This window comes from Pteropus medius, unplaced genomic scaffold (assembly GCF_902729225.1).
Source record: "Pteropus medius unplaced genomic scaffold, Ma_sr-lr_union100, whole genome shotgun sequence".
Lineage (NCBI taxonomy): Eukaryota > Metazoa > Chordata > Mammalia > Chiroptera > Pteropodidae > Pteropus > Pteropus medius.
Genome location: NW_024355990.1, coordinates 4824457 through 4838394, shown reverse-complemented (window position 1 = coordinate 4838394; position 13938 = coordinate 4824457). Strand labels below are relative to the sequence as shown.

Genomic DNA, 13938 nt, shown 5'->3' with positions numbered 1-13938 from the left:
ATCAAATTTAATTCACCCCTTTCCAACACCGATAGCACAAAGCAAAGACCCCCCCATGCAGCAGTGCGAGTCCCCTTCTCCGCGTTGGGACTTTGGAGACCCTTCTTATGAGGTATACTCTTCATCCTGAACTGAACTGAAGGCTTTTTAAGCACAGACGCTGTGAATTCTCCTTTGACTGGATCTTTCCACAGGGCTTTGCGTGTGGCTTTCCCATGTGCCCAGGGATCCCCAGGTACAGGCTGGGGGTGAAAGGGCAAGGAGGGCTAATGTTGCCCCCGGGGCAGGAGCTGACCGGCGCAGGGGGCGCAGGGCAAGGATCAGAGCTGTCTGCAGGCGGGGCAGCTCACCTGGCCGAAGGTGACTCGGGCCTGCTCGAACCCACCAACCTGCAGCCGTTTCTTGAAGAGGTCCAGGGGGTACGTAAGGGTCTTGCTGATGACTCCAGCTCCACTGCCACACAGCAGGTTTTTGAGGTTTCCTGAACCAGAAAAGTGGGATTGAGGGGAAAAATGAGTGAAATGCAATCTAGGGCAGACGACTTCAAGGTCATGAGGTCTAATTCTCCACCGTAAAACAAAACCCCACAAGCATCCTTGCCCTCCGAGGAATTTAATCCAAGAGACAGGAAACCAGACACAGCCACTCTTAGCAAGAAAGACAAGGGACTGAAGATTGGGCAGGCTGGTGGCAGGAGGGGTGTGACCTTCCCAGCTGTGCTCAGTTCAGGCTCATGAGGGACAGGATGCCTCCCCACCCACCGCCACATCCTCCCCAAACAGAAACCAAACAAAACGCACAACCAAAAGCAGGCTGTTTGCAAGTTGGACCTCTGACAAAAATGAAAACCATGACTAGTAGGTGGAAATAAATGTCAATGATGCCACTCATGGGTGTGGCAGGAGCTGGAAGAAATAAAGGCCTCTATAGGCGGCTGGATTCGTTTTGTTGGTGGCATTACAGAGCGGGGTTCAGAGGACTGTGGTGTCTGAGCTTCTGACAGGAGAACTTTATTTCCTATGTGATTCAGAAAGAGACGCTATGGCTTGGGAGTGGGGCGAATGGAGACCCAGGTTCCCTTTCGTGGGAGGCCCTCCTACCGTTTTTCTTCCCTTCGGCTGGCATGGCCCACTCATACATGTGCTTTAAGGAGTTGTAGAAGGAGAACTGGAAGCCGGCGTAGGGGAAGATGGCGATCAAGGTGGGGTTCAAGCCTTTGTAGAAGACCAAGGGGCCTTCGGTCCTGTACATGGTGGCCACGGCGTCCCGCAGGGTTTTATACACCTGGACAGGACACATGCAACTCAAGTGAGCGGGGTGGGCTAGTTCCAGCCCAAGAACGCAGCCCTCTACATGTACCTCCCCTCACCTACACACCAGCTACCGGGGTGTTACTTCTGCCAAGCTGGACGAAAATTCCAAGAGTGGGGTTCGCCAGCGACTCCCTTTTGAGCTATTTAAACGACTGATACATCCGTGTGAGTGCACAAAAGCATGTGTCCTGCAGAACAGCAGACAATCAGACGTCCACCCTCGGGTGACTGGTACGTAAATTACGGCACACCCGTTCAAAATAACATGGGAATATGGTGCAACTGCTCAAACAGCAGGTAGCAATCTGTATGACAGACAGGAGCTGATCCCGCAAGAGCTCAGGGAAGGAACACGGCAAAATGCAGACGAGGAGGCGCAGTGTTTGCGGAGAAAACAAACATCTGCAGAGATTATAACCTCCCCCTCCCAGGATATACAGGTAACAGTACATCTCCCTCCTGCCATGGCCCCCCATCCCCTCCTCCACAACTTCCCCCTCCACCCCCCGCCACGTGGAGGTAACAATCGCTCTTCCGCATTTCCTGTGTGTCCTGGTATCCTGGGCTGGAAGATGCATCTTGTGCTGTTCCACAGTGTATGTGTAAGATACACTTCAATAAACCTGACTAAAATAAACAAACCAAAAAAGAGCTCTTGGGAACTAACATACGCTAGCCGACATTTTAGAAATTCAATGGAGGGCCCAAAAGATAAAGGTCAGGCAACCGCCCAGACAGGAGGACAGGAAGACAGAGAGATGAACAATGGCAGGGAAAAGCTCCCTAGAGGACCAATCGGGATGCCCAACTGACACAAATTCGAAAAGAAAAAAAAAAAAAAAGCAGCAGGCAGGCCATCGTGACTGGGTAATTCACGACCATTTTCCAGGCATGAAGAACGTGAGTGTCTGGCCTAAGGGATCCAGGAAGTGCCCAGCACAGTGAATGAAAGAGACACGCAACGGTGCACATCGCTGGTACATTTCTAGAATGCCAGGGATCAAGAAAAGATCTGGAAAGCTCCCCACTGGGGGAGGGGGCTGGTTTCATATAAAGGATGAGCAATCGGAATGGTTCTGGACTTTTCTCCGACAACTCTGGGAGCAGCCAAGAGTTCTGTTCCCAAATTGGCAGTCAAGTGTAAGAGTAAGAGCATTTTCTGTCAAGGCTTCTCTAAGGAAACCACGCCTCCGGATGTGCTCCATCAGACTGAAGGCCCAACCGAGGGAGAGACCACGCGGGCTCCGGCGAGGGAATTCATCTAGGCAGCAGTCCTACAGCAAACAGTCCAGACTGAGACCAGAAGGTGAAGGGTACAGGGGCAGGTGGGGCGCGCCCTCAGGAGGGGCTCCATCATGATGCAGGACTGATGAGCACGGGCCGACCCCATCGAGAGAGGGTTTGGGGGTGAATCTGTGATAAGCACGTAGAAAGCTAAACAAATACAACACAAGGCAATCCCCAACGTCGGGAAAGACAAAGCTATAAAAGAAAATGTCGTCATAATATATTTTAAGGCTCAGAAGTCACATCATTTACGTAATCAAAATAGTAGGAACACTGAATACTGGTTTAGCCAAAATCTCCTTGTCGGTTGCACTATAACGAGGTGGGAGGAAGCTCCAGCACACACGAGGTGGGGGTGAGAGCTAAATCCTCGTCTCATAGTAGCAGCCAGTAGTTCATGTCTACGAATAGAAAGGAAGGAGGGAGTAGAAGAAGGGAGAGAAGAGAAAAGAAAAAAGAAAAAGGAAAAAGAGAGATACAGTCGTAGAAGCGCGTTACTCAGAATCGGGAAGTAAATAATGGAAGAAACAGCTACAAGTATTAAAAGCGGCTGCCTCTGCGGATCGGAATCGGGTGTGGCTGTTGTTTTCTTGTTATAATTCATGAAGAACTCCCTGTCTTTTTAATCTGTATACACTTTATATGGTGTTGATTTTTAAAAAAATGTAAAGTGAGGTTTACAATATGAATGCTATTAGTTTAAGGAAGGTGGAGATTTGCAGTTTTTAAGTGGGTCTCTTCCCCTCACTTTCACAAAGACAATTTTCTCGTCATTCCAGAACCCAGAAGCCAGTGTCTCAATCATCTTAAGCCGGAGAGGTGACCGGCTGCTCTCTCTTCTCAGTACTGCGTTCGCTTTTTCTTTTCCACAGACTCTCACTACGGGTCGGAAAGTAGCAGGAGAGGATCACGGCACGCCCACGACAGAAACTGAAGGACTGTCACCAGCCATCTTTCTTGACCCCAGCAGCTGCCATGCTGCCCAGGTCGGTCTGTGCTCCCCATCTGTAAACGCCCATCCCTTCCACTTCCCCGCTCGGCTCCTAGGGCCCCTCATCTCAATTCTCCACCAGGGCTGTCACCCCAAACCTCTATTTTCCGCCGAAGCGTCATCTAGCTCTCGTGCTACAATCATTTTCTTCCAGACTGTTCCCAGGGAACTCTGCCCTCCTCAACCAAAAAAGGCATCAGGATGTCTCCGAAAAAAAGGACTTTCCTGACCGAAGATGTCCACCCAGGGCAACTCGATGAAATCGACAGAACTGAAACCGGTTATTCCTAATTGGTCCCAGATCAAATCCTTAAGCTAAGTGTCATTCCCCACCAACGACATCCGAAAGTAGAAGGGAGACAGTAGAAAAGTTATTCTTGGTGGAAAACACACACACGCACGCACGCGCACGCACGCACACGCACGCACGCGCGATATTATTCTCATGTCTGTCCAGGAAACAGAGAGCATGGTGGGAGGTCTGCTTCAGGGGTTGATGTCTCGCTTTCACTCAGTAAGTTCTTCCCTGAGTCTGACTCAGTCACACCACTTCCTCCAATCCACTCTGTGGAAACCGAAAACATTCTCACAACAACACAGCGAAACGACCTCACGTCTCACGCCCCCCCACGCCTTCCCCGTCCACTCCGCTGTGTGGTTTTGTTCTGATTCCCACCTGGAGGTTCTGCCTCCCCCGTGAGGCCGTGAGACCACGAGACCGCGTAGGGGGCTGAGCACAGCGACAGGTTTTACAAACGGGCTGACGATGGGCTGAAAACACCAGCCTCTCCCAGGGAAAGAGCCCAGCCTCCGGGCCACCGTCCATCACTCGGGCACCCCTTCTCCGTCCCGGCCACTCACCCTGGGCTCACCCTGAGCTGCAAAGCGGGTACGCAGGACGTCCACGGGATGCACGGCGAGGGTGGCCGCACAGGCCGACAGGCCGCCACACACGAAGTGCACCGAGAAGTCGCGGGCGTCGTACACGCTGGCTCTGTGCACCAGCTCGGTCAGCATTTCGAACGACAGAAACTGCAGGAGCGCGTGACAAAGTCAGTGACAGACACCGCCATGCCCCAGGCGGGGCCCAGTGCTAGGGATGAGGAGATCGTCCTGAGCAGTGACGGAATGCAATCAACATAATTTTGTGCGGCTCGGATGCCATTTTATACGCTACGGGAGTTGAGCCAAGTAGCAAAGGGTTAAGAACATATACGAGAAAAATTTTATATCAGAAAATGCTACTCATTAACTTACTTTCCTGAGATCTGGGAAAAGGTGGCCGTTATCTGATTCTCGGCAAGGGACGGACCCCCAGCAGCGAGCAGTGTGTGCCGCTGGGGAAACGGTGTGCCCTGGAGCAGCTCTGTTGGGGAGATCCCACCGATCCCATGTGCCTTGGTGCCACCCCCCTTATGCTCAGATCTTCCTCCAGCCACCTGAAGATGGCTCGGGGTCCCAAGAGCACAAGTCACTGTGTCTGGTCATCATGCTGCAGCACCTGCGTGCCGGCTGCAGGGCGGGAGGGCAGGGGCACAGCGACACGGCGCACGCCCGCCCTGAGCGATTGCCGTGGTGTCACAGGACTTGCAGGCAGGGACGACGGTGGAGCTAGCTGCCCCGGTGAGAATCCTGGCTCTGTCGCTTTCTAGCTAGTGACTCTGGCTGGGTTAATTACTTAAGCTCTCTCTGCCTCAGTCTTCTCATCTGGAAAATAGGAGTGACCACAAGAACCTGCCTCAGAGAACTGCTGTGAGGTAGCAGGTGTAGAGTGCTTAAAACAGGACCGGCCCATGAGTCGTGCTGTGCGAGGGCTGGCTGCCACCGGTACCACTACGGCACCACCGCGTGTTATGCACCGTGAAATGAGCCGGTGTTCAGCTCGAGAATGCGTGGGCAAGAGTCAATAGCTGGTTTCCAGTGCCAGCCCCGCCCCTGGCAGGCTGTGTGGCTTCGGGCAGCTTGCTTAACCTCTCTGATCCCCATAACGCTTGCTCTAGCTTCTTCACAATGCTGTTGGCAAGTTCGAAGGAAGCAAGGATGTGAAAACGCTACTTTGAAAAGTGAAAAGCAAGCATCGTATCGCCATATGTCAAGCCCCACTGGGAGTGCGGTACCAGGACAGTCTTCTCGGTGTGAGACCAAATACGCAGTTGGTGCTAAGACCCTGGGTGGGGGGTCTGCGGGGGGAGATGCCTATGGCGCAGCTCAGTCTGACTCTGTCTTCAATTCGTCAGGCAGGTTCCCAGTTAAGACAACTGAGAAGTGTGATGACCGCCTGCTGCTGCCCCACCCCAGGCAGTGTCCCTGTGCTCCCCCACTGAGCAACTCAACCCCAGGGGCCTGGCGGGTCCCTTGCCACCTACCTGGACAGCTCCATAGCCTATGGAGAGAAGCTGGGCTGGGATGTGTCCCTTCCAGAACGCCGTTGGGCCTTCCTCCTGTAGAATCTGTCTCCCGGCCTGTAGGATCCCATGGTACTTTGCATTGGGGTCACTGCGAGACAGGCGTTCAATCTGAAGCTAGGAATCAAAATTGCAAAGGTCAGGACGATGCGGGCAGGGGTGGGTGAGAAGAAGTTTCAGAAAAGGTAACGAAGCCAGCGAAGGCGTCTCCTTGACAAAGTTTCAAACTCTTAGGAACTGCTTTGGCAAGAGCGAACTTGTCTTCCGGCCTATTACACGGAAAAAAAGTGGGGTAAGGGTACCTGGAAACGGATCTTGATGACATCCAAGGGACTGATCAGCGCTCGGGTGACAAGTCCAGATACAGACCCAGCCACTGCCACCTCGAAACTGGAGATATTCCTGCCATCTGCTCTGGGGTCATAGCCGACCATCCCTGCCTCTGGCCCATACGACGTCCATCCGTTTCAAGCTAAATGCAAGAGACATGCAGTAAACACCAGAGCAAGTTCTTAGGGTCTCTGCTCACACATCACCTGCTTGGAGCAGCATCTAAAACAGCGCCCACGTCCCGTTTCATCTCCGTAGGCTGCTTTATTCTTCTTTACAGCAGTTATATACTAGACATTTATTCCATCCATCTGTTTCTTGTCTCTCTCACCCAATAGAATTCAAGCCTATGAAAACATGGCCTTGGTCTCATCTGTTCATCCTTGTTCAGCATAGTAAGTAAGTGTTTACAATATTTGTTGATCTCATGAATGAACTTGGTCGGAAATCATTCACTTCCAGAGATCAACTGGCGTGATCTCTGGCTGCCTTAGCGTGAGAGCAGAGCAGCTCCAGCTGCGTGCCGAGGGGGGCCGTCAGACATGCGGTCTCCAGGAACGATCCCCTAACAAGCCCGCACGATCCAAAGGAAGAGCCCAGGTCCCCCCCCCGCACCCCCTACACACACTCCCAGCCCGTTTGCACTTCCCTTCCCATCCTCTGCACACACCTGAGGCGCACGCACAGCAGCGGGGCCTGCTATGCTATGAAGTGATGCTCCCGGGCCCAGCTGATCCCCGCTGATCCCCGCTGACCCCCTCAACCCCACTCTGGACCACTCTTCAGTCTCTTCAGCCGGGATGGGATCCGTGCTTCTGAGCAGTTCCCAGAAAGGCTGCTCGAGTTCCTGTCTACCCGCCTCACCTCGGCACTTGCTGTTCCCCATGTCGGAAACGCAGCCCCCGCCCCCACCTGCTCTTCTCGGCTAGCTCCTCTCACCCTCCAGGCCTCGGCTATAAAGCACCCCCTCCCGGAGTTGCACTTCTGTCCTTGCCAGCATTCATAGCACTTGCTACTGTGTGTTCTGTCCCCTCCGCCCGCAGGAGGTGGGCTCCATAAGGGCAGAGACTCAGCCTCCTTACAGCTGGATCTCCAGAGACTGGCACAGGGCCTGGCACACCCCAAAGCTCTAAAAGCAACTAATGAACAAATGATTAAAGTAACTTTTAGATTCTAGAAGTAATGTGACCTTGCAGAAAGAGAATGTGGGCGGGGGGAAATCTCACCATCTTAACACTTTTCACTTTACATATTCCTGTCTGGCTTTTCATTTTGTGTGTGTACATGGCTTTTAAAACACAAAATGTCATAAGCATGATTCCATGTTGCTACAAGACCTACGCAAACATCATTTGAAATGGCTAAATAACATTCCATGGGGTAGCTGTGTCACCATTTGAGTACTATGGTTTTTTTAAAAATATAAATTTATTTTAGAAATATCTAATTCCATTTTTAGCTATAGCAGAGTTTCTTAACCTCAGCACTATGGACATTCTAGAATGGATAATTCTTTGTAGCTGGCAGCTGTCTTGTGCATTGCAGGATATTTAGCAGCACCCTGGTTCTCTGCCCATGGACGTGAGAACCATCACACTCCCATGTGACAATCAAAAATGTCTCCAGATATTTACAAATGCCCTCTAGGGCGCAAAACTGCCCCTGGTTGAGAACCATTGTTCTAGAGAAATACTAGTATAGATGTGTAAAATGTCATGCATGGCATCACTGTTTGTAAAATTGGATATGACTCAAATGCTTATCAAGGTTGGGATGGATAAATACACTAAGTCACACCCATGCAATGGAATACTATTCAGCCATTAAAAAGAATGATACAGAGCTACATACACATTTAAAAAGATGTCCGTGATAGATTGAAACATGAAAAAAAGCAGGTTTCAGAACAGAATGTCTAGTATAACCCCATATTTGCCGGGGAGGAAAAAACTCAGCAAGACCTACATATGCTCTGCATAGCTGTGTAATGCATAGGGGAAAAGCGTGTGACGATGCACACACACCAACAAGTTGGGAAGTTACCTGTGGGGGTAGGGTTGGCAAGAGGGAAGGGAGATTTCTCCCTTTTTCTTTGTACCATTCTATATCATTTGGATTTGTTGTGGCTCCCCCAAAACCCCGACTAAAATTAAATATAAAATGATTTTAGAAGAGACCTCAGAATCGACCCAGGTCCTGCCCACACAGTGACAATCTCCCCCACAGCATCGACTCTTTTTCTCAACTCACCCACCCTGGAACTCTGCCCCTGCCACTCCCTCGGCCCCAAGTCCTCACTTTTCTGAAAGTACCAAAGTAGCGCTCCAATCCACCCTGAAAACCAACACATTTCCATGGGACTCTGCCAGCCAAGCCTTCTAAAATCACACTGTATTAAAAGTCTAACGGCATGAAACCCTGACCCCTGCCAGGAACATGCCAATTCCTTGGTACCTTCTCTGATTCCCTCAAAGGAGGAGACCTAGCCTTTCTTATCAACTTCCCTGTGACATTGACTCAAGCCGCGTCTCCCCAGGCACCTGTGAGGAGCAATTTAAACACGGGGGCAGATGACTGAGAGGCAAAGCCTCTCTGCACGTTGCCCAGGGACTGCCCGGGTCACACCGAGCCAGTTCCTTGCTGTCGCAAGGGAAGGAGGCATTTCTATAAGCAGCTCTGCATTGCTAGACACAACCTTAGACCTCAGATCAAGAAGCCTAAGTTCAGATCTGCCTCTCCCATGAATCTTGGGCAGGTTTATTTAACCTGGGCTCATTTTTCTCTTCTGGCAAACGGGCATAATGTCTGCCCTGCCCAGCGGAGATTGCTGCCAGGGTTAGGCAAGGAGCCTTATGCGACAAGTTTATAAAAAAAGTAAAAAGTAAAAGAGCTTGCTAAACAAAGTCCAATCGAGGCCCTACTTTTTCTGCTGTTCAAAATTTCCTCCTCGTACCGATGAGCCTTGATATTTATCTAAAGAAACAAAACAAAATAAAATAAAAATATATATGTAAACAGCACCCAGAAGATGCGTGGCCTCTGGCGTGAGTGGTGGGGTGGGTGGGGTGTGTGTGAGAGTTTGCCTTCGCCACCCCTGCTCTTACTGAGGAAGCCCCTGGTGTTCGGGTGTGCAGGTGCCCGCCGTGAGCTCGTGAGTTCACATGCCCACGTGTTCAGCTACGGGTCTCCGCAGATGTCCCCGCGTGTGGACGCAGGTGTCCAGGTGTGCTTCGGGGCGTGGTTTTTTTTCTCCCCGAGTCTGAGGAGGCGCCCGCGAGGTAGGCACCCGTGTGTACAGGTGCCTCGGCTGCGTGCGGGGTTTGCCTCCTGCGTCCCTGAAGATGCTTCTCAGGTCAGGCGTGACACATGTGCGTACGGTCCCCGCCCCCGCGTGAATACCTGCGCGTGTGCGCTCCCTCCGGGGAGCGAGGGTGCAAGTCCCCGGGAGGACGGCCAGGAGGGCAGAGGTGGAGGTCACTCACCAGTGCTGGAGGGCGCTGCCCAGCAGTCCTTGCCCTTCTCTCCCTCCCGCCTCTCGCAGTCTAACAGCAAAAGTCAACCGCGCTGGGCAGTAACTGACTGGCTCCTGGGCTAATCGCTGCGCAGCTTCCGACAGACGCGGGACCAATGGTTGCCCAGGCGCCCACCGGCCAACGCCTCCCGCAAGGTGTGTGTGGGTAATGTAGTCCTTCGCCACCAAGGCCGTCCCTCTGCGGGGCGCAGAGCCTCCTGGGAGATGTAGTCCCCCTGCGCTCGCGCGGATGTCGACCCTACGTCAGCGGGAAGGGGACACCTAAGCCCGGCTCCGCCTTTCGAGGGGTCGGCGCTCGGTGGCGAGTGCCTCCGATCAGCCTGCGCGAGGTTGCAAGATTAGGGAAGGCTGAACTTGACCCGCTTTCTTCAAAACAGATAACGTAAACTTGGGGAAGATGGAGGAAAGTTTAGCAAAAACCTAGAGGACATGGGGAAAAGAATAGGTGGGTTTTTAAGACCAGGAAGAGGACGGCAAAAATACAGAGATTTTATTACCCACTGGGGTTTATTATGTGTAATTTCTCATTATAAAAATATATAGACACATTACAGAAGATGTGGAAATGACTCAACGCAAGTAGCGTCAGCATTTTGCAAGACAGTATTTCTTCCTGATTTTTAATTGCGTTTTTCACATCTGTGCAATCATTTTGACGCACAGTTTAAAAACATTTGTTACCACACAACTTAAAAACATTTCATATATGTACAAAAGTAAAGATAGCCTAATGAACCGCCATAGAGTCATCACGAACCTTCGATTAACCAACTCAAGGTCAATCTTGTTTCCTCTACACTTGTATCTACGTCGCCCCGCCCTCCAGCATTATTTCGAAGTAAATACCAGACACCCTAGGATTCCAACTAGTAAACATTTCAGAATGGATCTTTAAAAGACAAGCATTCCTCCTTTTAAAACATACTATCACCCTCCTTCAGAAAAAACCCCAACAATAATTTCCTAATATCGAATATCGAGTTAATGTTTATATTTTTCTGATTAGGGTATAAATATCATTTTTAAAAAACTTTGTCTGAATTGAGATCCATACCATACATTGCAAATGGTTAATATATTTGTCTTTTTAAATCTATGGTTTCCCTCTTTCTCTCTTTTTCGCTTGCAATTTCATTTTTCTCCCCCCCCCTTTTTTTTTAAAGAAACTGGGTGGTTTGTCTTGTAGAGTTTTCCCCAGTCTGGATCTTGCTGGTGGCGTCCCCATGGCATTGTTTTAATATCTTCCTCTGCCCTCCCATCTTTTCTGCATATTGATAATTAGATCTAAAAACTGTAATCAGATGAAGTTTAATTTTTTTTTACAAGACTTACCTATGTGGTGTTGTGATCATCCATGGGGAGAACCATGATGCCTGCATGTCTCATTCTGTGATGTTTGCAGCCATGGATGATCACTGCATTGATTAGAAGTTGTAAATGTAAATTTGTTCGTGTTGTGTATATCATTAGTTGATTCCTTTTTACTGCTGAGTAGTATGCCATTGTGTGGATATACAACAATTTGTTTATATGTTCGCCCGCTGATGAACATTTAGGTCTCTTTCAGTTTTGGAAGCATACAAATAAAGCTGCTATAAACATTCATGTGTAAGTTTTTGTATGGGTACAGACCCAGGAGTGCACTATCTGGATCAGATGGTCAGTGTATACTTAACTTTTTAAGATACTGCCAAACTGTTTTCTAAAGCGATTTTACTTCTTTCCCACCAGCAGTATGACAGTTCTGGTTCCTCCACATCCTTGGTAAGGTCATTCATTATAAACTTAGCCATTTTAATAGGTATGTAGCGGTAGCTCATTGTGGTTTCAAAGTGCATTTCCCTAATGAGTATGTTGAGTATCTTTTCATGTGTTCACTTAGTATCTTTATATCTGCTCAGTGAAATATCTGTGGAAATCTTTTGCCCATTGGTAATTGAATTATTTTGTTTCTTATTGTTTTCAGAATTCTTTATATTTTCTTGACATAAGCCCCTTATTATATATGTAGCTTATCTTTTCACTCTTGTGTCTTTCAAAGAGCAGAAATTCTTAATTTTAATTAGGTCCATTTATTGATTTTTTTTTTCCTTTTATAGATCATGCTTTTGGTATCATACCTAAGAATTCCTTCCCTAGCCAAAGGCCGTAAAGATTTCTCCCCTATGTATTCTAATGGAAATTTTACAGTTTTAGGTTTTACATCTAGGTCTCCGATCCATTTGGGGTTAATTTTTGTGTATGACATGAGATATGGATTGAAGTTCTCTCTCTCTCTCTCTCTCTTTTTTTTGCATTTGGTATTTAATCGCCAGCAATTAAAAAGTCTATTCTTTTTCCACTGAATTACCTTTCGCACCTTTGTTGTTCATGTGTACACAAAATTTTGACTTATTTTCATTTAACTTAAGTGTTGACAGCATTGTCCACACAGGAAAGGTGAAAAACGTTAAGGTGGGCAGAGCCCGGTATAGAAAGTTAACTTCCTGTCCTTCTCGAAAGTGTCCCCAGCTGTGCCCTCCACTGCTACCTCTGTTCTTACTCACTTTCTCCGTCTCCCCGCGAAGGCTTGGCCTTTGTGTTGTATATCTATTTCCCATTAGTTCTGTGGAATGACCACTAACCTCTCTCCAGACAATCTCTTCAGCTATAGAAGTCTTTGGGTCTACTTGGTTCTGGACTAGAACAAGCCCACATTTTAGAATAGGCTTCCCAATGGTCATTCAGTGGATCAGCCAGCAGGACTTCAGCCTGCAGGCTAATCGTAGAGTGCGTTAGACTCAGAGAACCATAGGTCATCAGAACTGGGAGGACTCATGGTCAGGGGCCAGGGCCCAGAGGGACTAGTTGATTGTGCCCAAGGTTCCCCGAGGTCAGATGGCAAACTGGCGGCCATGCTGGGGGGAGATTAGTGGCAGGTGCCGATTTTCCTGGGTTTACACTGTGGCTCTAGTTTCTGCATATCTGAAATGTGGTCATTTCATTTGAAGTTAAATATTCTAAGTAAATCATAGTATGAAGAGAGAAACAGGAAAAAAACGGTTCCCGTCAGGTTGGGGAAGTGAATCCTTCTGTGACCTCATCAACATTTACCCTAAACAGATTTATTAAAAGCTCCTTTGGACTTCCCCCGCCTCCTCTGCGGGAGTAAATACCTCCCTGGCCTTGACCAAATAGAGTTGGTATTTATCAGTTGCCTAAGCCAATAATCTTTTTCAGCAGAGGCAAAAGACTCTACCGCCTGAGTGGGCTGTCCAGCCATGCCATCCGGACGAGGTCTGAGACCCAGGAGGTGACTTCCTGTGGCTCTTCGGCAAGGAGCCGTTTCTCTGGGCTGCGGTTTCTCTGTCTATAAAGACGAAAAGGTTGAATTACATGATGTCTAAGCCTTGCCGCCTCTGTACCTCCACACGTCTAAAAAAAATCTGCATTTTCAGTAAGCATCACACGGGTTTCAGCTTCGGCAGATACAAGAATCCTGCAGGATGCTAATTTAAAAATGCAGATTGCCCCTCCCTAGGGACATTCATCCTGATCAAGTGGGTCTGGCACATGGCCTGAGAATGAGCATTTTGGTTGGTGGCCCACATTTGGAGAGACAGTGAATTGGGGATACACATCGCAACTGGTCGTCCTGGGCCTTCCTTGTTTCTGCTTTCTCATGAAGGACCTCTGTCTGCGTGGCCAGACGCTGTTTTAGATGCTGGGGATACGGCAATGAGAAAACCGGAACTTCTTTCCTGTTGGAGCTGACTTTCTTTCACTTAGTAACGGGTATCTAAGTTTCCTCCGTGTCTTTCCGTGTCTTCATAGCTCATTTCTTTTTAGTGCTGAGTAATGGTCCACTGTCTGGATGTATCACACAGATCGTTTATCCGTCCAACTATTGAAGGGCATCTTGGTTGCGTTCACATTTGAACAATTATGAATAAAGTTGCTATCAATGTAACTTTAATGCATGTAAGTTTCCACAATTCTTTTTCTTTCACATACAAGTGCTTTATTGAATTCGATGGTAGACACAGGTGTATAACACACAGCCGTGAAAAGGGTGACAGCCTCAGGCTATGGGCAGCTCCC

The 13938-nt window shown here is 49.1% G+C and overlaps 1 protein-coding gene across 8 annotated transcripts in view; it reads right to left on the bottom strand.

Annotated features, from left to right (window-relative positions):
- Positions 1-13938, bottom strand: part of SLC25A19 (solute carrier family 25 member 19) — a 28676-nt gene that overhangs the window by 2263 nt on the left and 12475 nt on the right. For 3 of the 8 annotated variants that reach the window (XR_005652155.1, XM_039859714.1, XM_039859718.1), the window contains exons 1-6: positions 9726-9883; positions 6299-6468; positions 5958-6113; positions 4453-4623; positions 1101-1284; positions 351-481 (exon numbers count right to left, since the gene is read on the bottom strand). Coding sequence is in view for 7 of the 8 variants with exons in the window: in XM_039859714.1 (XP_039715648.1) it covers positions 351-481; positions 1101-1284; positions 4453-4623; positions 5958-6113; positions 6299-6430 (774 nt within the window). In the remaining variant the exon portion in view is untranslated. Of the gene's footprint in view, positions 1-350; positions 482-1100; positions 1285-4452; positions 4624-5957; positions 6114-6298; positions 6469-9430; positions 9699-9725; positions 9967-13938 lie in introns of those variants that run through there. The other 5 variants (XM_039859715.1, XM_039859716.1, XM_039859717.1 and 2 more) reach the window with 5 other exon arrangements.